This window comes from Ursus arctos, unplaced genomic scaffold, assembly GCF_023065955.2.
Source record: "Ursus arctos isolate Adak ecotype North America unplaced genomic scaffold, UrsArc2.0 scaffold_11, whole genome shotgun sequence".
NCBI classification, from domain to species: Eukaryota; Metazoa; Chordata; class Mammalia; order Carnivora; family Ursidae; genus Ursus; species Ursus arctos.
Genome location: NW_026622775.1, coordinates 3864913 through 3888937, shown reverse-complemented (window position 1 = coordinate 3888937; position 24025 = coordinate 3864913). Strand labels below are relative to the sequence as shown.

The window sequence follows — 24025 nt, the reverse complement described above, 5'->3', positions numbered from 1 at the left end:
GTCAGCAAGTATTGACTTATGTCACCTTTTTTAAACAGCTGTTGGGTATTTTATTAAATGGATTTATTCTCTCAATAAATATTCACGGAGCACTGAGTGTCGTCATACATTGTTCTCGGCACTGAGAATACCTGTGAACAAAACAGCACTTGCCCCTCACGGAGCTTACCTTCTAGGGAAGAAGACAGGTCAAAGATGAACAAATGTACGGTGTCCGTTGGTGACGAATACCGTGGAGGAGATAAAGCACACTGGGATTGCTGTCTTTGTGTGTGTGTCGGGGGCTGGGGAAGGTTGTTATCTCATATGAGGCATTCAGGGAAATCTCTTTTGCACAGACAGCTGGTCACCTGATGAAAGGTTTGTAGGTACTTGGGGAAAGAGCATGCCGGACAGAGGAAGCAGCAAGTGCAAAGGCCCTGAAGGTAGGTAAAGTATGCTGGGAGTTTTCCAGGAACAAGGAGGCCATATGGCTGGAGTGAAGGAGGTAAGGGGGAAAGCACAAGCAGGGGGAGCAGCAGGCAAAGGGAGAAGCAGGCTCCCTGCTGAACAGAGAGCCTGATGTGGGACTCGATCCTAGGACCCCAGGATCATGACTTGAGCTGAAGGCAGACTCTTAACCGACTGAGCCACTCGGGCGCCCTCTCCCATTTTGTGATTGTCTTTTTACTCTCTTGTTATTGTCCTTTGCACAAGGTTTGTAATTTTGATTAAGTCCAGTTTATCTCATTTTTTCTTTCCTGTGCTTTTGGTGTCATGCTTAGGAAATGATTGCCTAGGGGTGCCTGGGTAGTTTGACTTCTATAATTAAGAGTCTCTTTCTTGGTTTGTCTCTTTTCCCTTTGCTTGTTTTGTTTCTTAAATTCCACATGAGCGAAATCATACGGTATTTGTTTTTCTCTGACTTATTTTGCTTAGCATTGTACTCTCTAGGTCCATTTAGGTCATTGCAAATGGCAAAATTTCATTCTTTTTTATTCCATTTTGTGTGTGTGTGTGTGTGTGTGTGTGTGTGTGTGATATCTTTTTTATCCATTCATCAACTCATGGACATGTGGACTGGTTCCATAATCTGGGTATTGTAATAATGCTGCTATAAATATGTGGGTTTAAGTATCCCTTTGAATTAGTGTTCTTGTACTCTTTGGGTAAATATCCAGTAGGGCAATTGCTGGATCGTAGGCTAGTTCTAAATTTTTGAGGACCCTCCATACTGCTCTCCACAGTGGCTGCGCTGGTTTGCATTCCCACCAATAGTGCACTAGGGTTCTTTTTTCTCCACACACTTGCCAACACCTGTTGTTTCTTGCGTTGCTGATTTTAGGCCTTCTGACAGGTGTGAGATGATATTTCCTTGCAGTTTTGATTTGCATTTCACCGATGGTAAGTGATGAACATTTTTTCATGTGTCTGTCAGCCATCTGGATGTCTTCTTTGGAGAAATGTCGTTCATGTTTTTTGCTCATTTTTAAATTGGATTATTTGGTTTTTGGTATGGAGTTGCATAAATTCTCTAATATTTATGTATTTTATACACACACTCTTTATAGGGTATGTCATTTGCAAATATCTTCTCCTATTCTGCAGGTTGCCTTTTAGTTTTGTTGATAGTTTCCTTTGCTGTGCAGAAGCTTTTTTTTTTTTTTTTTTTTTTTGTAAAGATTTTATTTATTCATTTGAGAGAGACAGCCAGCGAGAGAGGGAACACAAGCAGGGGGAGTGGGAGAGGAAGAAGCAGGCTCCCAGCGGAGGAGCCTGATGTGGGGCTCGATCCCATAACGCCGGGATCACGCCCTGAGCCGAAGGCAGACGCTTAACGACTGCGCCACCCAGGCGCCCCTGTGCAGAAGCTTTCTATTTTGATAAAGTCCCAACAGTTTATTTGTGCTTCTGTTTCCCTTGCCTCGGGAGACAGATCTAGAAAAAAGTTGCTACAGCCAATGTCAAAAAGGTTACTGCCTATGTTCTAGGATTTTTATGGTTTCAGGTTTCACATTCAGGTCTTTAATCCATTTGAATTTATTTTTGTGTGTGGTGTAAGAAAGTGGGTCTAGTTTCTTTTTCATGTTGCTGTCCAGTTTCCCTGATACCATTTGTTGAACTAATAGTCTTTGTGTTGTGAGTGTGTGGAATCCTTAGAGTTTTCCACATATAAGGCCACATTACTTGTAAATAGAATTAATTTACTTCCTTTCCAATTTGGGTGCTTTTTCTTTCTTTTTCTTACCCAAGTCTTCTGGCTAGAAGCTCCAATACTGTTCTTGAGTAGAAGTGGCAAGACTGGGGGCATCTTCGTCTTCTTTCTGATCTTAGAGGAAAAACACCACATATGGTGTTAGCTGTGGGGTTTTCATATATGGACTTTATTACGTTGAGGTAGTTTCCTTTCATTCCTAGTTTGCTGAGTGTTTTTATCATGAAAGGGTGTTGAATTTTGTCAAATGCTTTTTCTTCATCAATCGAAACAATTGGGTTTTTTTCCTCCTTCATTCTGTTGATTTTCATGTTAAATCACTCATGCGTTCCAGGTCCAAGTCCTCTTGGTTATAATCTATAATCCTTCAAATGTGCTGCCAAATTCAGTTTTGCTAGTATTTTGTCAGGGATTTTTGCATCAGTATTCATAAGGGATATTGGCCTGAAGTTTTCTTCTTGAGGTGTTTTTGTCTGGATTTGGTGTCACAGTCCTTCTGGCCTCATAGAGTAAGTTAGGAAGGGTTCCCTTCTCTGCAATTTGCTGTAAGAGCTTGAGAAAAAATGGCGTCCTCCCCCCACCCCCACCCTTAGACAGAGAGAAAGGGGGAAGGGGCAGAGGGTGAGGAAGAGAATACCAGCCCCAATGTGGAGCTCAATCTCACAACCCTGGGATCATGACCTAAGCAGAAATCAAGAGTCAGACGCTTAACCAACTGAGCCACCCAGATGCCGCTCGGGTTAATTCTCTAAATAACTGGCAGACTCACCAGGGACACCTTCTTTGTGGGAGGGTTTGATTACTGATTCAGTCTCCTCATCAGTTATAGGTCTATTCAGATACTTTGTCTTCATGATTCAGCACTGGTTGGTTTTATGCTTCTAGAAATTTGTGCATTTCATATAGGTTATCAATTTGCAATCACTCGTAGTACTGTTATAAACTTTATTTCTGTAAAATCAATAGTAATGTCCCCACTTTCATTCTTAGTAATTTAAACCTTCTCACTCTTTTTCATAGTCATTCCAGTGAAATTTTATCAATCCCGTAGCTCTTTTCAAAGAACCAACTTTTGGTTCCATTGATTTCTCTGCTTTTCTCTTCCTATCTCTGCTCCACTCTTTTCTTTCTTTCCACTTGCCGGCTCTGAATTGAGTTTGCTCTTCTTCTTCTAGGTCTTTAAGGTAGACAGGTTATTGATTTAAGATCTTTCTTTTATAATGCGTGCATTGACAGCTATACATTTCCTTCTTTCACTGTATCCTGTAAATTTTGGTATGCTGTGTTTTCATTGTCTTTTGTCTCAAGGTTATTTTCAAATTTCCCTTGTGATTTCTTCTTTGACCCATTGGTTAAGAATGTCTTGGTTTCCATATTGTGAATTTTTATGTTTGAGCAATTTCATTTTAAACAGTTCTAGCAGTCGATTCCTTGTTTCCCCTGGGAAGGTTGTTGATAGCAAAACAGCCTTTAATGGCTTTTTTGCTTTTGAGTTTAACTCTCTTTAATATAACTTAATCTCAAGGCTGTTTGGGAATTGCCCAAATTCTGGTGTTCCCCCCATATCTAGGCAGGTCATGGAGAAGGCAGCACACAGATTAGCTGCTGGTGAAATCTAGTGACTTTGTTGGCAGCACGGACGTGGTGCCAAACGTTGATCCCACTGTAATGAGCCGGCTGTAGCTACACGTGACTAAGATAAAATGATCACTCTTCACTTCACAGTCAAGGGCAATAGGGCCAGCGTGCGCCATGGATTGTTTTATTGAATGCATCATTTTTATTAGAAAATAAGAAAAATAATGATTTTTTTCTAATAAAAAATAATTCCACATCAGCAATTCACCACTCATTTTTTTCTGGATGCTTCTGGAGAGATAGAAACAATTTATGTGTCTGATTAGTGCACAAAATGTGGGGAAAGCAGGGAGCGCGGGCCCTTTGGAAATAAGCTTAAGCACCTGGCATGTTCTCAATGGTAATCCAAAAGCTTGCGTAACATGACAAGTATTTGTATCTTGTACGAAGTAGAAAATGTTTCATTTTTAAGTTCTTACAATTTAAAGAACCCTCATATTTACAATAAAATTAAAAATATTTTAAAATTCCATGAATTATATTTTCTAATTAGACTTTATTGTATATTAATTTGAGTCAAGTATCAAGTGCTTTATTATATACATTACCTCTGATCCTCACCATGACATTAGGAGATTAAGTTTCTTCACTCTTATTTTATAGAAGGGACGTGATGTTTCAGAAAGATAAAGTAACTTGGCCAAGGTTAGATGGCTGGGAAGCAACACCTTAGGCATCATAGTGGTCAAGTCCAAAGTCTTCGGATTTTCCACTTCAATCTTTATTTTTCAATCCATATTTTTGACCAAAATATTACAAAATACATATGATATGATGGCTACTAAAACAATTCCAAGTTATAAACATTTTGGTGGTTTGGCAAATGTTCCTGTTATTTGAATAGCAACTTATTTGGTGGCATGATGGGCAATTTCCTTTTCAATGAATCTTTATGAATTCTGTTAATTCAAATACACAAGAAGACATTTTAAAAAATTCATGCGAGTATTTGCTATCTTGTACGTGATAAGAACTTTATTTGGTACTGAAATAAATACTAAGACTCCCTTTTTTAAAGGAACTTTAATTTGGTATGGAAATGGGATTTATTTAAAAAAAAAACCCACCTTACAGCAGTGATTTTAGCAATTAGCTTGTATGTGCATTTTAGGGAAGAATTCAGAGAATGTGACGATAAAGCTGAAGTTTCAGGTTGGCATGACCTGGATAAACGTTAATAATTTCAATGCTGGAATCATGGTGCCTAAAACACTTGTTAACTGAATATAGTTAACACTTACTAAACGTGTACCTTATAATTCGTTTTTCATTTAGTCCTCCCAACAGCTCTGTGAGACATGGACTATTTATTATTTTGGTCCTACAGATACTGAGCACAGAGGTTAGGCAACCTGTTGAACTTTTTCTAACACACGGCCAGTTCTGGAAGAACTGAGACTTGAACCCAGGCAGCACGGGACCACCGTGGCACGCCGCCTTCTGTGGGAAGTGGCGGATATTCTGGGTGGGGGAGCACATTGTGCAGTAGGACTGAGCCCCGCCGTGCAGAGGCTGGGGATGACTGGAGGGGCGGCCAGACCAGGCAGAAGGCACTGTTCGTTGACAGCTGTGGGAAAGTACCACCCACGGACGGGGCTCACAGGACAGAAGAGCGATGGGACCCAAAACACTTAAGATTTCATGCTTTGAGCAGCGCACTGTGCTTTAAAAAGATAGGTTTCTATATTTAAGAAACCCAGGTTCCAGACCACATGTTCGTGTCCCTAAAATCTTGATGTCGAAACCCTAACCCCAGTAGGATGGTACTAGAAGTGAGGCGTTTGGGAAGTAACTTGGTTTAGATGAGGTCAGGAGGGGAGGGGCCCCATGACGGGATCAGTGTCATTGTAAGAAGAGGCAGCAGAGAGCTTTCTCTCTCCTCACCCACTCCCCACCCCCAACATGTGAGGAAACCCGAAGGTCCTCACCGGAACCCAAACATGCTGGCACCTGGAACTTGCACTTCCCCAACCTCCAGAACTGTGAGAGTTTAAGTGGTTTAAGTCACCTCGTTTACAGTATGGTTTAAGTCACCTCGTTTACAGTATGCTGTTACGGCAGCCCAAACGGACCGAGATCACCAGGGCAATGGTCTTTTTCCCAGTGTCCCACGTCAAACGTCCCTTCAAACATGGGCTGGGAAACTGGATGGAACACAAAATATGTTCAAAAGTGCCATCTCCTCCCAGCAAGGAGCTGCATGCCTGGGGGTCTTGGGTGTGTTCTAGGGGTGTCTCCTTGCAGGCCCAGAGCCCCTCTGCCATCGGCCTCAAGCAGGTGTGAGATGGAAGGAGGGGGATGGGGGCAAGAGGGTTTTGCCCCATTCACCACATCAATGGTCAAAATGTGGGTGAAAGATGTTTACACGGCGCATTCTCAAGCACTCCTCAACTCTGCTCTCAACAACACAAAATCTGGTTGTCGAAAGATTTCTGGAAGAGGCTTTTCTTCTTTTCCAGAATTCCTCACACACGGGTGGCTCTTCTGTTACTCTGGAGCAACAGGAAAATTAATTATGGGTTTTGGCATTCCTGGGCTTCGTATCATTGTGCTCCTTGCCCCCATTTACCTGAGTTCCCTCAGTTAAAGAGGGAGCGTGAGGAGACGCCCCGGTGCACGCTGTGAGCGTTAAACACCAGTAAACCAATTAGCGGCGCCTGACACATGGCGGCTGACTCAAGAGGAGCTTCTCTTCATCCAAAGCAATACATGATTAAGGGAACTTTGAAAGAAAAAGAGATAAATGCTTGGATTTAAGCACTGAAGTCATGCACCCAGAAACCTGTCCAGAAACAAGCACACATGTTGGCCTGGGCCAGTTTTTAGAACAGAGAACTCACCAGTTCATGGCAGGACCAACAATTCCTATGGCTTCACTTTGGTCCTGGGGGGAGTCTCGAATCAAGGCAGACTACAATGACTCCCAAGAACCCTGCTCATTTCCTCAGACTGTTGCTGTCCTCTGAAAGCAGGTCATCCCATCTCTCCTCCTTTTGACATTCTTTTGGGAACATTCCCGAGAGTCACAGAGATAAAGCCCCTACGCACTTTGTTGTTCCCCGTGTTACCCTGTTCAAGACAGTGTAAAATACTGTGGCATCCTGTAAGTGACACAGTGACTGTGCGGTCATCCGGCAGACCTGTGAGCTCAGACACTTGGGGACTCTTCTGCATTCGGGTATTTAGCACTGAATTTCCCCCCCTCCGATATGCAATGAATTGCCAAGTATAAGAAAAAGTAGTAGCATTTCACACACACAAAAACCGTTCCGAGGACCAGTTTCCCTCTTAACAAACTAACCGGCTAATAAGGGAATAAACTCCCCCCTCAAAACAAAAAGCAAACACACACGCGCGCGCACCTCTAACAAATGGTAATGGGGGCATAGGAATTATGACAGGAAGGCAGCAGGAGAGAGAAAACGAAACTCGAGGGCCAGCTGACACTGAAGAGCTCTTTCATCTCACAAAATGGGGTCACTGCTCCTTTCCTTACCTACTTCACAGGCTTTTGTGAAGATTAAGAATGTATGTCAGGCATAAAACAACCGAAATGCTACGCCTCCTTCCGGGAGCCGCACAGGAATGAAATCTGCATCGTTCGGACACGGTGGTCCGTACACGTTCCTAGTCTAACGCACACTAGTGAGCGAGCCAGTGTTCTGCTTCTGGCAGTCTCCTCTATTAGAAGAAAAGCAAACGTCAGAGGTCGAGGCCTGGAGGGCATGGCATCAGGTCCCTGTGGCCTGCCCTCCAGGTGCGGCCGCTCTCCGAGCCGGCGGCCACCGAAACCCGCAGGCCCGTGTTTCACGCAGGAGAGCGGGGTCATCAGGGAGATTAGCTTTCCACGCAAGGCTCAGGGGCAGGTGGCAGAAAGACTATTCTGATCCGTACTCTATCGTGCCCAGATCATCTAAAGAAAAAACCTGAACTATATCCAACATCTTAACCCTTGAACCATATGATCCCACTCCCCTTGCCCCACTGAACTGCTTTTACTAAGCCTCTCCTCGGGGGTCAAGCCGTCATCTTTCCTCAGGGCTCCAAAAACCACTGGCTGCCCTCCGCAAAGGCAGGGGTGGTGGCAGGTCCAGGAGAGGACATCACCCCAGGGCCCCACTAGGGAAGGCATGAGGATGACATTTCCTTCAGAACCGAGGAACAGAAAGGACCCTGCTTTCCTTGAAGCATTAATGATTTTGTCCTTTTGTGGGAACAGAACAGTGGAAATCAGAATCATGGAGTGTGTAGCTGACTTGTTACTTCTCCATGAATGACCTTATATTACCCTGAATTATTTTTCACCTTAAGTCCGAGGGTGGGAAAATAACACATGCCAGTTTACTTACAGTTCTATTAATTAAAGGTTATCGCCTTATTTTTAAAATAGTGCTTGGAGAAAATAATCCTCTTGTGGTTTTAATAAGTACTTAAAACCAAACAAAAATTTAAAACCTTTAAAGAAAACACTTTTTTAAATAGAAAGAAACAGTAATACTAATTTTGAAAAGACCGTTGATGTCACTGTGGTTTATTGGTAAATACAAAGTATAGGCTCTTGCTTTTTTTTTTTTTTTTTGCTATATTTTTTTAAGCAAAGCCAAAGAGATTAGAAACCAAGTACACATATCCTCTTTAGAGTAAAAACTTAAATTAGTTTTTAACAATTAGGCACTTAAAATGTAAATGTAAAATGGCATTTTTAGAAGTATAAACTATAGTTCCACTCCTAAATTCCTCCTGAAATGTTTTTACAAACACAAAAGCACAATCACGGAAAATATTTCTAAACAAAGATAATATCCTCTTTAAAAAATAAGAACAAGCCTGAACGCAAATCCCATATGATAGACCAATGATTAAGGTACTGGGGGTAGGAGAAAAGAGCTTCTGAAATTTACATGTTTGATTAAAATATAAGCATTTAATAAAACTATTACAATAGCATACAGTATATATTATAATGAAAAATATGTCAGGAAAATAATGAATTCTAGACTTAAAATTTTACTTTACAACAAGGCACTTAACACATTGAAACAGTACAGTAAATTTCTGAAAGAATGCAACTGGCTACCTCTCACACCTTGTAATGATATTTCTTTATGAATATAATGTAACATAACCATACATTTTGCAGCATTAATCATTGCATAGGAGGTAAATTAAATAAGGAATTCCAACTTGGTGACTAGATTAGCTTATGTTTACAGTTTCTTCTTTTTTTTTTATTTTAAAGGACAGTTTAAAATAATTCCGTAATAAAGAACTATTCTCATTCATGATTCCTTTAGAACACAGCATAGTTAGATTAATGAGTAATAAAATAAATCAGAACTTATACGGTGTGTATCTGTATAAAAACTTATCTTTGGGTACCTTTGACATGATTTTCAGTGTTTAGGTATTGAAGTCAAGAGCACTTCTTAATAGAAGAAATATTTTTAGCAAGTAATTCAAAGGAGTTAAATTATTGCAACACAATGACATTTAAAAAAACACCAGAAATCTTTATACATACAAAGAGAAAAGCCTTCAACACATGGCATATTACTTATAATATGCTCGATTTAAAACTTGTAAACTCATTTATCAAGAAATTCCTTCTCACACTTCCTTGCAGTACAGAAGTGAGTATGTTAAGACCGGCTTAAATTCTTAAACAGTTTTACAGTGCAAAACAAAAACGACAAACAAATAAAAAGGAAATGCTTAAAATATTGAAGAAACAAGATATGAACTTTTAATTAAAAAAGAAACTGCATGAGCTCTAGCATGTAAAAAAAAATACAAACATAAAATAGAAAGACTGCCAACCTGGTGTTTCAAAGTAAACAAAGTATCGGTAGTTATAAAGGGAGACATTAATGATTGTGATAATGAGAGGTAAAATGGTCGCAAATTTTCTTTGATCGAATGGACAAGGATTAGAATTGCAACACCCTGGGATCTAAGCTCATTTTCCCTTTGGGAAAGGTTTAAAAGATCTTTAAAATAATCCCTTTTGCATGATGCTTTCAGATTATTGGCAAAAAACAAACAAACGAATGAACAAACAAAAAACAAACGAACAACAACCAAACCAATGCCTTTTAAAAACTTGAAAATACACTTTAAAAGGTGGCAAGTTTGAGTTCCAAGTCATAGTACATATTTCCACTAGGGGGCACTGCTATACAGCAAAGAACCTCACACATGGTCCTCATTACACCAGACCGGGGCTTGGGCTTGCTCAAAACAGCCTTCCTTCCTCAGCACAACTTGTTTCCCAAGATGCCAGTAAATTAAGTAACAAATTTAAAATCACTCTGGGCAGAATCAGGAGCAATGCTTTATTTTCAGAGCTGTGGAGGAGCTCAAAAAATAGAATCTGAGAGGAACCCATCTCCATTTGAAAGAATTTAGAAAAAATATGCCATAATTTATGGGAATCCTATGTTACAGATATTGCACAGAAGGACTAAATTCCAAGAAAAGCTTCAAAAGGGAGCACTGGTTCACAAAAACAAGGATAATGGATAAGATCTCATATCATAATTGGCAAGGAAAAGGAGCTCCCAAAATTCACGGTTTCAAAGGCAAGATCATAACTGTTTAAGTTTTCTATTCCAAAGGGGCATGGTAGGTTAGGCCTCAAGTTTGCTTTGCTAAATGTAAATGAGTTTCTCTATTTCTTTTATTTTCCCATCTTGAAACTTTGGTGTTTTCCCTCCTTCTTTTCAAATCACATGCTTCCTCGGTGTCTATCAGACACCTGTGACACATACATGTAAGGAACACGTGAGCAATAATAGTGTCTTCGCACATGAGGTCAGAGAGGTTTTTAAAGTTCTTTAAAAGGTGATGGTATTTTTTTAAAAAAACTGCATCACTTGACTAAAATGCAAGTTACTGTTTCAAGGGTCTCTAACAATCAACACACCATGATTTTTAAATCTTAAATACTTTTCCTTATTTAAGTTGAAGAAAATTAGGTTATCCAAGACACTGCTGAATAAGGCTCTCGGGTCTATCTGGTTATGAGTTAGAAGCTCAAGGAATATACCAACGTCAGGAGCACGAAACCCAGGCTTCAGTGTCAGATGCTTTTTCCTAATAATCAGCAGGAATTGAAACTCAGTGTTTGCAAGCACGACACCTTAAATATCACAAGTGTCAATATTTAGCAAATAAAAGACAGAATTCTGGCTTAAGCACATCCAGTAAGCTATAGATCTATTTCTTATTGGTTTATTTAATAACAAACACCAGAAAACTCCTTGCATTTCAAAGTCTGCCAAGGATATTCTGGATTTCCATTCTTGTTTTAAATAACTGGATGAAGAGCGTCTTTTTTCCTGCCTTTGAATTCAACTACCTTTCCTTTAGTGATTCTTCTATTACTCAGAGAAAGAGCCATACTGAATACAGACACAGAATTTTAGCACCAAAAATAATGACCCTTCTGAAAAGATTTGTATTGTGCTTCTCTCAAGCAGTCTGAAGGTCAATTTTGGGTACCAAATCAAGGCCAACTAGTTTAATGACAAATTTAGGGGTGTTATTCATTCCTAAGTGGAGGGAAATTTTCATCTTCAATATAAATGTCACTGCCCCCTTCCACCTCACGGGCCTGTCTTCTGACATAGTGTTGATGATTCTGTAACCATCAATCTCACTTCAGAGTTACTAGAAGGCTCAAGAAATCAACCAACTCTGACAGCATTCATCTGATCTGATTTTTGAAAATCCATCTTCTTTTTGCATCACCTCAAAGAACTTTAGAAACGGTGATCCCCCTTTACTGAGTGGCTGTCACCGTCTAGAACAGACTGATTCCAACAGCGGATGATAGTGCAGCACCGTGGTGTAATTTTAGGATCAAAGTAAAATGACTCAAGTGTGGCAAATGTCCTTAGGACCAGTTTATAAGAAGCTGAGTCTCTTGCTAAAAGGCAAGGATACATTGCACTTTTACACTCCGTCTTGGTGTTTCCATAAAGTACAACGTAACGAGGAAGAAAGTTTTCGGTGAAACGTGACCAACTGCACTGCTGAGTTCCGACGAGCAGCTCGAAAGCAGATCTCACACAGGGTAGGACGGGACAGAAACGCAGGCTTGCTCTCCAGGGGCACGCGCGTCCGTTCACAGACATGTGTGTTTTCAGCTTGTGCTGCAGCAGCTCCCTGCCCCGCGGGGACCGGGCGCAAACCTACCAGGCAGAGAGCGCGGAGCCGTGTACACGAGACCGCTTGTTGAACAGAAATCGCTCCATGTTTCCTGTGTATCTGTCGCAGAGACTTTGAAGTGAAATATTTACACACACGTAAAATCTGTGAGATGTGTCAAATACTTCCATAGATCACCTTTCCTTTTTTTTTTTTTTTTAAATAAAATTATCAGCTTAAAAAAAAAGTAAAAGTGATACATAGTGCAGTGGGTGGTAGCAGCGGGTACACCTCCCGGACCTGACCCTGACCTTCCCCATGACAAGGTGGAAACAAAGTTCACCTCACGGTTACTGACAACCCATAGATCTCCCCCTCATTAACAAGCCTAATGCTAAAACCGCTCTCAGCATTAGGTTATTCTATTTACACAGTAGCTGTATATATCCAGATATTTTATTTAAAACATTAACAAATTCTTCTGACCTTGGAGGAAAAAAAAATCCTGAAAAAATTCTGTAGAGGGTTTTAGTGGAGAAAGAATAAGGAGAAGGAATCTATGTTCTTTGGCACCTCTTTAACAAGCTCATTAGTAAAATCCCAGTTTGGGGGCTTGTCACCAATGAATGAAGAGCTGCAGGAGAATACACCTTTCTCAGGACGAATAAAAAACCAGTCAAAGGGTAATACTTCATTCGTCTTTCTAATCACTTACACGAAATTTGGTCCATTTCTTCATCTACCAGGCAGTTCTTCTAAAATAAAAACCCACCACTATACCTTTGGTTACAGCGTTAACTCTTTTGGTGTAAGAGCTGATGCCTTTGTTTTCCTTCTCAGGTAGATTTCTCATTATCTTCACCGATCTTCTGAACCCGAGAATACTTTTTGCATGAAGATTTAAAGCAGCCAGGGGGCCAGGAGAGTGGCCAAGAGAAGCAGCAAGGAATTGAGCCTTGTACATTTTTCTCGAAAAAATAAAAGATGGGGAACCACCATGCTCGAGACAAGAAATTAGTCTGTGAAGAGACCTTCAAGTTCTGTAAAAAGTTTAAAAAAAAAAAAAAAAAGGAAAATGAGACCTATTTTTCATGATTTGCATCCTATTTTTTTTTTCTTAAATTGTCACTCATTGTACCATAACAGAGAAAGCAGGAGAATCAGGATCACAAGGCAATAATTGTCTTTGTTTTGTTTTTTTAAAGATTTTATTTATTTATTTGTCAGAAAGAGAGCACAAGCAGGGGGAGCGGCAGGCAGAGGGAGAAGCATGCTCCCCGCTGAGCAAGGAGCCCGATCTGGGACTCGATCCCAGGACCCTGGGATCATGACCTGAGCCGAAGGCAAACGCTTAACCGACTGAGCCACCCAGGCATCCTAGCAGTAATTGTCTTTGTGCCTTTTCCCTGATTCCGACATGTTTCTGGTCCCAGGCCCCTTCCCCCATTTCTAGCTCATACAAATTCTTCCGCCTGCAATCCCAGTAAGAGACACAGGAATGGATGCGATAGTTGACCAGGAGGAACAGGTCTCAGGATGCGTTAGCAGGTGGGTCTAGGCCGAGGAAGATGGAAGAGTGAAAGGCAAACTCACGGTGTGGAACAGATTTAAGGTGAAAGGCGAAGATGTTGGTTTGATGGTGGTGTCAGGAGATATCCAGATGGAAGGATAAGAAGGAAGCAGGTGGGATGGGAGTCTACAAAATGGGACGGAAAGCTACAGACACGAAATAACCCATAGAAAGGGCATTTTTCAGTGGATACCACCAAATGAGAGTTGGATTTAGACCGTTTGGGAATGACATTTGCTCACAAAGTATATGCATCAGACAATATGGCAAGACTACCCACAGAGAAATCATGCTACACGGGCTCCCTCTGACACCAGGCACACACACCTAGACCAGGACAACACAGAGAAGGGGAGGAATCATCTCATCTTGGGATGACAAGAAGGGAGCAAGAGCTAGGAAGCCTTCCCAGAAGACGTGGCCTTTGAGTTAGCTCTTTCAACATGAGCAGCAGAAGCAAAGAGAAGGTCATCTGGGGACAGAAGGCAGCGGTAACAAATAAGGAAGTGTAAGAAGGGGGCCAGAGGGCGCGGTATCCCCAAAAGATGTACCAGATCCAGGAACCCATGGACTACTTAGTTTGCTTGAAGTTTAAAAATAACTGCCGTCTTTTCCTCAAAATTAGGTTCTTTGAGGGCAGGGAGCATGTCTTCCCGAGCTGCACCACGATGCCTCTATAGAGAAGGTTCTCGTATTTTAAGCTAGCATTTATACTTCTTCAATTCTGGTACTGATTAGTCAAATCAGGAAAACACCATGCTCTATAATTATACAGCACTTTTGTCCTTAAATGTTATTTGCATTTGTGACATGATTTAGTTGAAGAGGCAGTCACGGGCATAGGTCTCAGTGAACTGCCCCAGACCACACCCGTGAGTGGCGACAGTGGTCATTCCCACTGACCACTGACAGCTCTCTGCAACCCCGCTGTATGAGAAAAGGGCCACTGCACTGAAAGAAAAGAAATTATCCAGGGATGACTTCACTGCTCTCACCTTTTCATTGGCCATTGAATGGTACCACCAAAACAGCCGTGTTGTAATATAATAAGCAATGATCACATCGACGGTGTAGTGTTCATGCGCTACGAGAATGCAGATGATCCCGGCGGCGCTCAGCAGCCAGCAGATCAAGTGGTACCACCAGAAGTGACGGGGCGAATCTAGACAGCAGAAAACGTATAGAGTGAATAAGATGCCCAGAGACGAATGTAATGCTTACAGTCTACACTAAAAATGACCTCAAGTAGAATAGTCTAAGATCAGGAAGTTGCCAGAAGAAGAAAACAGATTAACCCCCAATGAGTCACCGTCAGCCGCCCAGGATTTGCTCAGGTAGGAAGGGAGCCTGCGTGGGGGGCGGGGGGGGGGACCAGTGGTAGCAGGTCTCAGAGGCACTCACTGGGGAACAGTCATTCTCTAGACATTCTAGACCTTGCCTACTGCTAAGCCATTCAACAAGGAAGAGAACAGAATTGTTTATTAGGTTGGCTGGAATTGGCTCATACTGGCTCACAGAGGGGATCCCACTGGAAAGAAAAGCAGTAGGGGTCAAAAGGGTAGTTGTCAAGGAAAATGTGGGGGGAAATAAGAAAGCAAGAGTCATTGCAGGTCTTACATAAACTCACTCTGATTTCTCCAGGGGGAGAAAAATGGCATTGCGGCTAGCAATATTTTGCTTCTCAGCAGTTTTATACTGTTATTGCTAATAGCAACTATAAACGCTCCCTATATAAAGCTTAGGATCCTGGCTCATTCACGTGTGGGTTTTAGCCTTCCTAGTGAGTCCACTAAGAAGGTCATCATATGGATCGGCTGTGAGAGGGAACCAGAGCACGCCTCAGGTGAAACAGGGTCGTACGCCCCACAGCCCGCCCACACAGGTGCTAATGACACAGGTACAGATGCAATAGCTGTTTCCTGTCTTCCTCTTTAATAACTGTTTCTTTTTTTTTCTATTTTAAAGCTTTATTAGCTCGCAAGGTTAATAATCTCACAAACAAATTTATTTCCTATTTACCTGTGTTTACCTTCATAGTGATATTTAGTTCCGCGTGCGGCACCATGGTAGAAGAGCAAAAGGATCCATTTCCAGAAGGTTAGAGGAAATACCAAATCAGGTATCATTCCGTGAACAATATTTTTTGGTGAAATGGCTGTTGCTCTTTTGGTCCCAAGTGGAACGGTAAGATAATAGACCTGTATTTGCATTTGAAACTCTGACTTTCCCATTTTGAATGTGCTCCTGATTCCTTCTCAGTGGGTTCATTCTGCCACTAAGTTCTAGCAGATAACTGACAGCCTCCTAGAATTTTAAAGCTGGAAGAGGCCTTACCCTTTACAGCCTGGGTAGCCAGATCCAGGCCCCATAACTGTTCTCTTAGGCTGAGACTACTCAAAATTGAGCCAACATTTAGAAATCTGGAGAGTTCAACTAAACATGCATTCTGCAGAACTCTACCATTCTCCCGAAGTCTCTCACCAACCCAGCTCCCTTCGCTGATAGGTCACCTGATGTTTATCACCTTAGAAGTTAAAACTGGGCAAACCAGGACCATTTCGTATTTGCTTATCCACAAGAAGCAAAGCTGAAGTAGAGAAGGAGGAAAGAGGCAGGCTGAGCGGTCATTTTACTACTTGGGGAACTGGGAATGAAGTCTTAGGAATGGCTGGAGATACTAATGCCGCTCTTTCACAGAAACGTATTCCCAGTTACTCTCCTGCACTGAGACCGCTGCTCACTCAGGACACTGGCTGGCCCGAGGAAAAGACTTAATATAAATTATTTTGAAGTAGAAATGGGAAAGTGGTAACCGCTTCCTACTTTCTCATTCTACCATAGGGATAATATCGAGCTAAAAGATGATGATACAAATATTAATCCACTCCACTTGTCTGTGTGGGATCCTAGCCCTAGTTGTCATTCAATAATCATACAGACAATAGACCTTCCGTGGTAGCAAGGTAAGAAAAAAAAAGAAAAGGAAAGAAAAGACAAGACAAGAAAAGAAAAAGCAAGAAAAATTCCCCCTTCTTCTAGCAAGACATTTGGTTCTAACTGCTAGGCTGACTTCTTCAGGCTAATTTTATAAGGAACCTAGGCCCCAGTGATAATATTTGCACGACTGTGTAAAGCCCCCCTGTGTAAAGCCCACGAAATGGTCCTGGTCCCATGTTTTCCTCTGTTCTCTTGACGACATTCAAATCTATTCACGACAACTGAGCAAACAAGGAAAGAGACCAAACAGATCAAAAGGCAGGAAACAAGAAATATGGGAAAGATGCATCTAATTCTAGAAGCAGACTGCTCAGAGACCACTGGAACCACTGCTTACTCAGAACAATAACACACGGTTATCATTTAGAAGGTGATGGTTTTTCCTAATTGCACAGGAAACGAGCACAAACACGGAATGCTGTGTTTATGTACAGAACCGACTCTAGAGCTGAGCTTGTACTAAGCATTACAGATTTGCCATTTCGTTTCTCACCAAAAATTAGAAAAAGCAGAATATAATTCTTTCACTGCTGTATGTAAACTTACACAGTCTTAAAAACCTCAAGCCAAAATCATGCCGTGGGAAGAAAATCTCTCCACGTACTGCAGAGCCTTCATTAAAGCATAAAAATAACCACAAGTTGCCTTGCTATTGCTCTGAAGTAAAAGAAAGAACAATAATGAGCAAGAGACCCAGACTGTTCCTTAGCAATTTTATAAGATCAGACAACTTGGGTTCCCAAATATTCTAAACAGAACCAAGAAATTAATAGCATAACCTCTGGAGTCAGCCTGCTTGAGTTCGAATACCCCGTCTTCCAACTGCCGAACCGGGGACCGTGGGAAGTCATTCTCTCTATGTTTAAGTTTCCTCTCTGAAAAATGGGGAAAACAGTGCTTCTCTCATGGGTGGCTGCAGGATGAAATGAGTTATTTTTGCATCAAGGGCTTAGAATAGTGCCTGGCACGGAGTATTAGGTCTCTTTGCTATTGCTGTTAACATCACTTGGTCTTTGGTCATTTTATAAAATTGACCTTCAGTTTCCTGGGGTGCTTCTCTTCATTATTCTGAACCCACCGGGGCTTTGCTCCAACATGCAACTCCTCCCCACCCTCATCCACATCTTTTTCTCTAAGTTTCGTATGATTTTCCGATTAGGGAGAAGCTGCTGCAACTCGAGGGCACCTCTGGCCTGGGAGGTAACTGACCTCACACACAGGGGCTCTTCCAACAGAAGTTAGAGGGAGAATCATAGAGCACACGGAGCACTCTATTGGCTCACCAGAACCAGTAGGTATTAGAACCAAAAAGTGACTCACACTGAGGGAGGAGACAACCCCTGATACTGGTGCAGAGACAGACTCAGGTTTCTTCCCATTACCACGTCCCACAGTGTGAGGGTGAGGGCAGAAAGGAGGGGAAAGGTCCAGAACGCCCTCCGCCGTAAAGAAGTGAGGTACGATGAAGGCTGGACACTACCACGCTACTCTCTGTACCCTAAGTATACAGACCCCACGACAAAGGAGACATTACTCCGGCCTTGAAAGATGACAGGATACACAAGGATTTTGTATAATGGGAATTAAGTGTATAAATACGGAAAGATACTTCACATTCTTGCCTCCATGTAGTTGTGTACAAAGAAATGATCAATACTGACAAAATGGTCCTCGAAGATGCCTATTAAATCATAGAAGTCGGCTGGAAAATGCTGAAGTTGGAACGGAACAAGAAAACATCTAAAAAAGGGGGAAAACATTAAATTCTTTGGAATGATGGGATGGAAGTTCCATACAATCGAAGATTCGCTCGCAAGCCACTTACATTTGGCTTTCCAGTGCACTGACTGTGTTTGCAATAAACTTAACACCGTGCTCGTCATAGCTACAACACTAAAATAGCTTTTCATACCTTGAGAAGAGGAGGGAGACATTGTGGAGGCATGTTAAATGTTAGAGAACCCAGGGTCAAGTTTTAAGCCTCCAGTGTCCAAATCACATAGGACTAGTTGAAATGATTTAAATATAAACACACATACACACACAGAGAGACACACACACAGAAAGAGACACACACAGGTGCACACCTGTCTCTTTCATAGTTATCAATCCCAATAGAATAAGGGTTCCCATCAGTTTCTGGGCTTTGGGGTCCCTCCCACTACAGTAATCCACAGAGGGGGAAGGAGTTAGTACTCACATTCTTTGATGAACAAATAAGTAAGTGTCAGCACAACGGTGTGGCCGCTGAAGAGGAAGTCTCCACACAAGATATGGGACCCGGTTATGGACAATCCACCACCAGAAATCAACCGTAGAATCCGTTGTATTTTTGCCTGAGAGTCTCCGTTGAGCTGAAAGACACAAGATCAGGAAGAAAATCTACAAGCTGATAAAAATCACACTTCAGCCTAATTTGTGTGATACTTAGAAAGGTTACCAGGTTGTGCTTTTTTTCTTTTTAACTTAAAAAGTCAAAAAGAAGCCAAGGGGGTCAGCTCCTCAAATTAGGTTTTATTTGTTGTACTGGAGAGTTTTAGTGACACGTTTTAAATTATTCAGTGTGTTACTAATAATATGTTTTGGTGGTGGTGTGTCCTTGGGCAAAGCTTTTAAAAATATTAATAACCAATGACTTCACCACAGCTATGCACTAAAAAGATCAAAGCTACTTTCTCTCCTCCTTGTAGGGGGAAGTTAGGGTTTTGGATGGTTAATATTTGATTCAGCTGAGTACCACATTACTAATATTCTAAAGTGTATTCGGGACCTTGTGTTAAGCGGGCAGCCTGAAGTGTACATGGAGCTGTCATACATCTGATCCAGACATTTACAGTCAGGAAGCGGAGCCGCGGGGGCGCCTGGGTGGCACAGCGGTTAAGCGTCTGCCTTCGGCTCAGGGCGTGATCCCGGCGTGATGGGATCGAGTCCCACATCAGGCTCCTCCGCTATGAGCCTGCTTCTTCCTCTCCCACTCCCCCTGCTTGTGTTCCCTCTCTCGCTGGCTGTCTCTATCTCTGTCGAATAAATAAATAAAATCTTAAAAAAAAAAAAAAAAAAGAAGTGGAGCTGCAACACATTACATAATTTAAATAGGTTTGCAATGGATCAGAGATGTATTGGCAGCTTTAAAACTGAGTAGCTTTGATCAGGAAAAACATCCTCCAAGGAAATAATCTGTGTGCTGTTGCAGAGGGTCTCCCTTGGACAATGGAGTAGAAGCCCCTAGAAGCCACCATGATGACATAGGAAACAATGATGGGCTAGGACAGGAGTTTGACCCAATAGTCAAAAGTTTACATCCCATTAAAACTGAAGCAAATAGGAAGGAGTAGTAGACTGAGTGGGTCAAAATGGTAGGCATGGAAAATTGGAATACGGAAATGCTCGGGAGCCAGAGAGAGGGTTTCAGATCAATCTAGTATTAGGTGAACAATCTTAGAAAATCAAAGAATGATCCTCAGAAATATATTCAGGTAATAGTACACATGAGAAGAAAAATACCGAAAGACCACTAACAACTAGTCATTTGGGACCTGGGGGCCAGTTCTAGGACATGCTGCCTTTTACACTCAATAATGACCCTTTTGGGCAACTGGCCCCTGAAGCAAGCCCAGTCCAGCCATCATGGTGGTTAAACAGGTGGTGAAGACAGGTAGTATGCTGCCCAAGTGGATGCAAGGGGGTGAAGGAGGGGAGGATGAGTACAGGTAGATGGAAGGAGGGTCTGGGAGTACAGAAACTCAGCCTCCAAAGCAAGTGGAAAACCATCCTGTCCAGTACAGTAGGAATCGGGGCAGGACTCCTTGCCTAAAACATCACTACTGGGGAGCCTGGAATCTTCCTGATTAAAAAAAAATTCATATGGCTCTAGAAAGCTTTCTGGTATTCCGATGACCCATATAAAAAGTGCAAACACACCACGACTGGTTGGTAGTTGAGAACAAGGCTCTGCAAGAGAAAACAGTATAAAACAGGACGAGAGGGTAAGGTAAGCAATACCTTTCTTCAGAAGTCTGCTTGGGGTGAGCCCAGGGGGCAGAACCAGAACATAGATATTTTATCAAGACTTGATAGTCCTGGGGCGCCTGGGGGGCTCAGTCAGTTAAGCGTCTGCCTTCGGCTCAGGTCATGATCTCTGGGTCTTGGGATCAAGTCCCGCATCGGACTCCCTGCTCAGTGAAGAGTCTGCTTCTCCCTCTGCCTTTCCCCTCCACTCTGGCTCTTTCTCTCTCAAATGAATAAATAAAATCTTAAAAAAAAAAAAAAAGACTCGATAGTCCTTACACCAACATGCCAAGTAACAGGTGATCCTGCCTCGAAAAGATAGGCTCTGGAAGGCAGCACAGAATCCACACCTGAGGGAGGGGAAGCACCGCTGACCGTTGCAGGACTCACTTGAGGGGCAGCCCAGGAGAGGTGTACTGAGCGCTGCATGGAATAACGTGACGTGCCCTTGATGTGGAAGACAGACCTTAGCTGTGCTTTATCAGATCAATCACAGCCCCGCAGGAACTTCTTACCACGTGGTTGGTACGAACAACTGTTCACACTGAGCTCAAATTAGCAAGTACATATGCTGCCCAACCACTGGGTTTCCAGGTTAAAAGGATACATTATTCCTCATTTCAAAACCCTAATATATATTTTTTATCTGCTCACCCATCCCAACTCAATACTCTAATTTTCTAAGGGCAGAAACACTTAAAGCCATCAGTCCCTTGACCCGGGATTAGATGGACCCAAAGGTCTAAGCAGACCAGAAGCTGAACAATTGTCACACTTGTCTTCTCCCCTCTTCCTTTCAGCAGCTAGGGCAAATGGAGATTTCTAAAAGCCCTGGATTCATTATGCCTTTACAGAACAGAGGAAGCACGCTCGCTTCTTGCTCGGTCTTTTCTCAGTTCTTAATTCCTCGATCCTCTCATTGCTATCTATCCTAGATGTCAATTCATGCTCAGTATAAATGCTAACTAGCACCTCAAGAAAGGGGGAGAAAAAGGAGGGTAGAAAGAAAATGGGGGAGGGTGGGGGAGGCTAATGGTGAGAGTTGGGATTAATGTTTTGTTTTGTTTCTAATTCTGTTTTGGTTCACTGGGACCCCCATTACTCACCACTTAAGACTCTAGTTCCTACTAATTTCCTCATTTTTCAGACACCATTCCACGCCATGACTGGGTACAGAATGGAAGATGTAGCCGACTAGGAGGAGAGGCCTCGATCACAAGCACCAGAGCGGACAGGTGCTCCGCACTGTTAAGGGCTCCTGGGGCTGTCGCCTCCGCACGCCACATTCCACAAGTACAAGACAGCCCAACCCGGCTGCTGCCCGGCCAGAAAACTCACCCTGCACACTGTCCCTTCAGTTCAGAAGAAAAGTCCTCTGGGCACCCAAGGCCAGGAAAGCTTTCTCAGGGAAGGGACTAGAGCTATCCCAGCCCAACATTCTTACACGTGGCAACATGGGTTTGGAAAGCTCAATCATTTCATGCAAGCCCTAATAGCAGGGCCAAAATTTATTTCAACACACTTCTCCGAACACAGATTTTGTGACTGCAACCCAAAACTCGGACTGGTGGGCTGAAGCGAATTGTAAGCAAAAGACTGAAAGTGAGCCCCAGGACTAGACAGGGGAGAAGGCAGCTGGGAAAGCAAAAGCCGAGGGTTTCCCCGATTTTGTGAGATCACGGGTGGGGCCTGTCTCCACTGAGGAACGAGCTGTACTAAGCAACAGGACTATGTCTGACACCCTCCCACAGAGAGCGGCTTCAGGACCACGGTCGCGTCATCGCTCACCCCCTCGGAGGGCATTCTAGCCAGCCTGGAACGGAGGAGGCAGGTAGATAACCTAATGGCCTTGCAACCGCAAAAATCCAAGGAGCACTCAAAGCCCGTAGCTGGACCACATTTAGAGCACAATTCTGACTCCCGTTCTGTGACACCACATCACCTCCAGGCAAAGTGATTTGTGTGTGTGTTTCACCGAACCCTTACTCAGGCAGCCACAGCCGGCCCGCTTATGCGGCAGGAAGGCGTCCTGACAACTGACCGTGGGGGCTCATTAGTCAGGATGCTCCCGGAGCTCCCACTGTGAGTATGTGTAGCCTGGTCAGCCAGGGCTACGTCTACTGATGTGGCTTCTGAAAATTGCAACACTTTCAGGGAGGATGATCTTTAATTTACTTTCTTTCTGTAATCATAGCAATTCATCTCTGCAAACCTCATCCATTACCGGGATGGGCTTGCCTTCTTTTCTGTGCCCACTTCTTCATTTAACACATAGCAATAACCCCTTAGAAGTGTTTATTACGTTTCTGAACTTCTCCCATGCCTTAAATTAGTTTCACTAAAAATCGGCCAATGTTTAAATTCAATATGTACACTGTTTTAATTAGAGATACTTTCTGCTTTGATGGCTTTGGAAAATTATAGCTTCTCCAAACCACACCTATATTTGGTGAGGGAGACTGCTGACTTCCTTAGAACTACTCTATTTTTCCTTCCACCTTGGACATCTGCTTTGTGTTCAGTAAAATATGGTGTTAGACTTCATTCCCTTGTCCAGAAAGCACATGATTTGTAAGTTTCCTTTTTTTTTTTTTAATAAACGAGGGCATATTGGGGTCGAAAATGATGAACAGCTCTCTCAAGAAATGACTCTACCTGGAGAGGCTATAAATCCTGCTTCAGAGAGTTTCAGTATTCATTCCCACAACGTATCCCCGCAAAAGGCTACTCTGTCTTTCCATTTGCTAAAAACTTTGGGGTCATCCTTGGCTTCTTTCTCTTACGCTCACATCCAACTTATTAGCACATCCTGTTGGCCTTCCCTTCAAAATGCATCCTGAACTGAATGACTTCTCCTCACTCCAGTGGGCCGCAGGGAGCCTGGGGGGCCCACGGCCTGTGCCACCTCCACCCTTCCCACCTCTACTCAGCCACACGGGCCTCCTGCCATCCCTTCGGTCCACTGTCACTAAGCTGCTTCCTTGGCCTGGGGCTCCGCCCATCCCCAGGGCTCACTTCCTCACGCTGTATCTCATCCCAGTGCTTTCTTACTACAGAAGCCTTTCTGATCTCTCTCCGAAGTTGCACCTACCCTCGGTGTCCCCATTACCCTTACTCAGCTTTTCTGTTCTTCATCTGGTAGTGACCTGACTTATCATCCTGTTACAAGTGATGCATTTAGTGTTCGCTCATCATCCCTCAATAGAATAGAAACTCTCGAAGAAGAAGAACAACTTTGCTTTGGCCGTTGCTGTGGCTACAGTGCCTGGCCTGGCACATTAACAATAGCTTTAACACTTGTAGAATGAATGAACGCATGAATGAGTACATGAGAAGGCAAAAAAAGCCAAGCTGAACACCCCGCTGTAACTTTTAGTAGCCGAAAATGAATTTCTGAGGCACAGAGATGCACATTTTATGAACATATTGGAGTGTCTTCCCTCCAAATCCAAAGAGAAACAAAAAGTATA

General features: G+C 42.7%; 1 protein-coding gene across 6 annotated transcripts in view; it reads right to left on the bottom strand.

Annotated features, from left to right (window-relative positions):
• Positions 1-8333: 8333 nt before the first annotated feature.
• The window catches only part of SGMS2 (sphingomyelin synthase 2), a 156981-nt gene continuing 141289 nt past the window's right edge, over positions 8334-24025 (bottom strand). For all 6 annotated transcript variants that reach the window (XM_057309993.1, XM_057309994.1, XM_057309996.1 and 3 more), the window contains 3 exons: positions 18748-18901; positions 14546-14712; positions 8334-13020 (listed from right to left, as the gene is read on the bottom strand). In XM_057309993.1, coding sequence (XP_057165976.1) covers positions 12817-13020; positions 14546-14712; positions 18748-18901 — 525 coding nt within the window. In that variant the 3' untranslated portion in view covers positions 8334-12816. The remainder of the gene's footprint in view (positions 13021-14545; positions 14713-18747; positions 18902-24025) is intronic.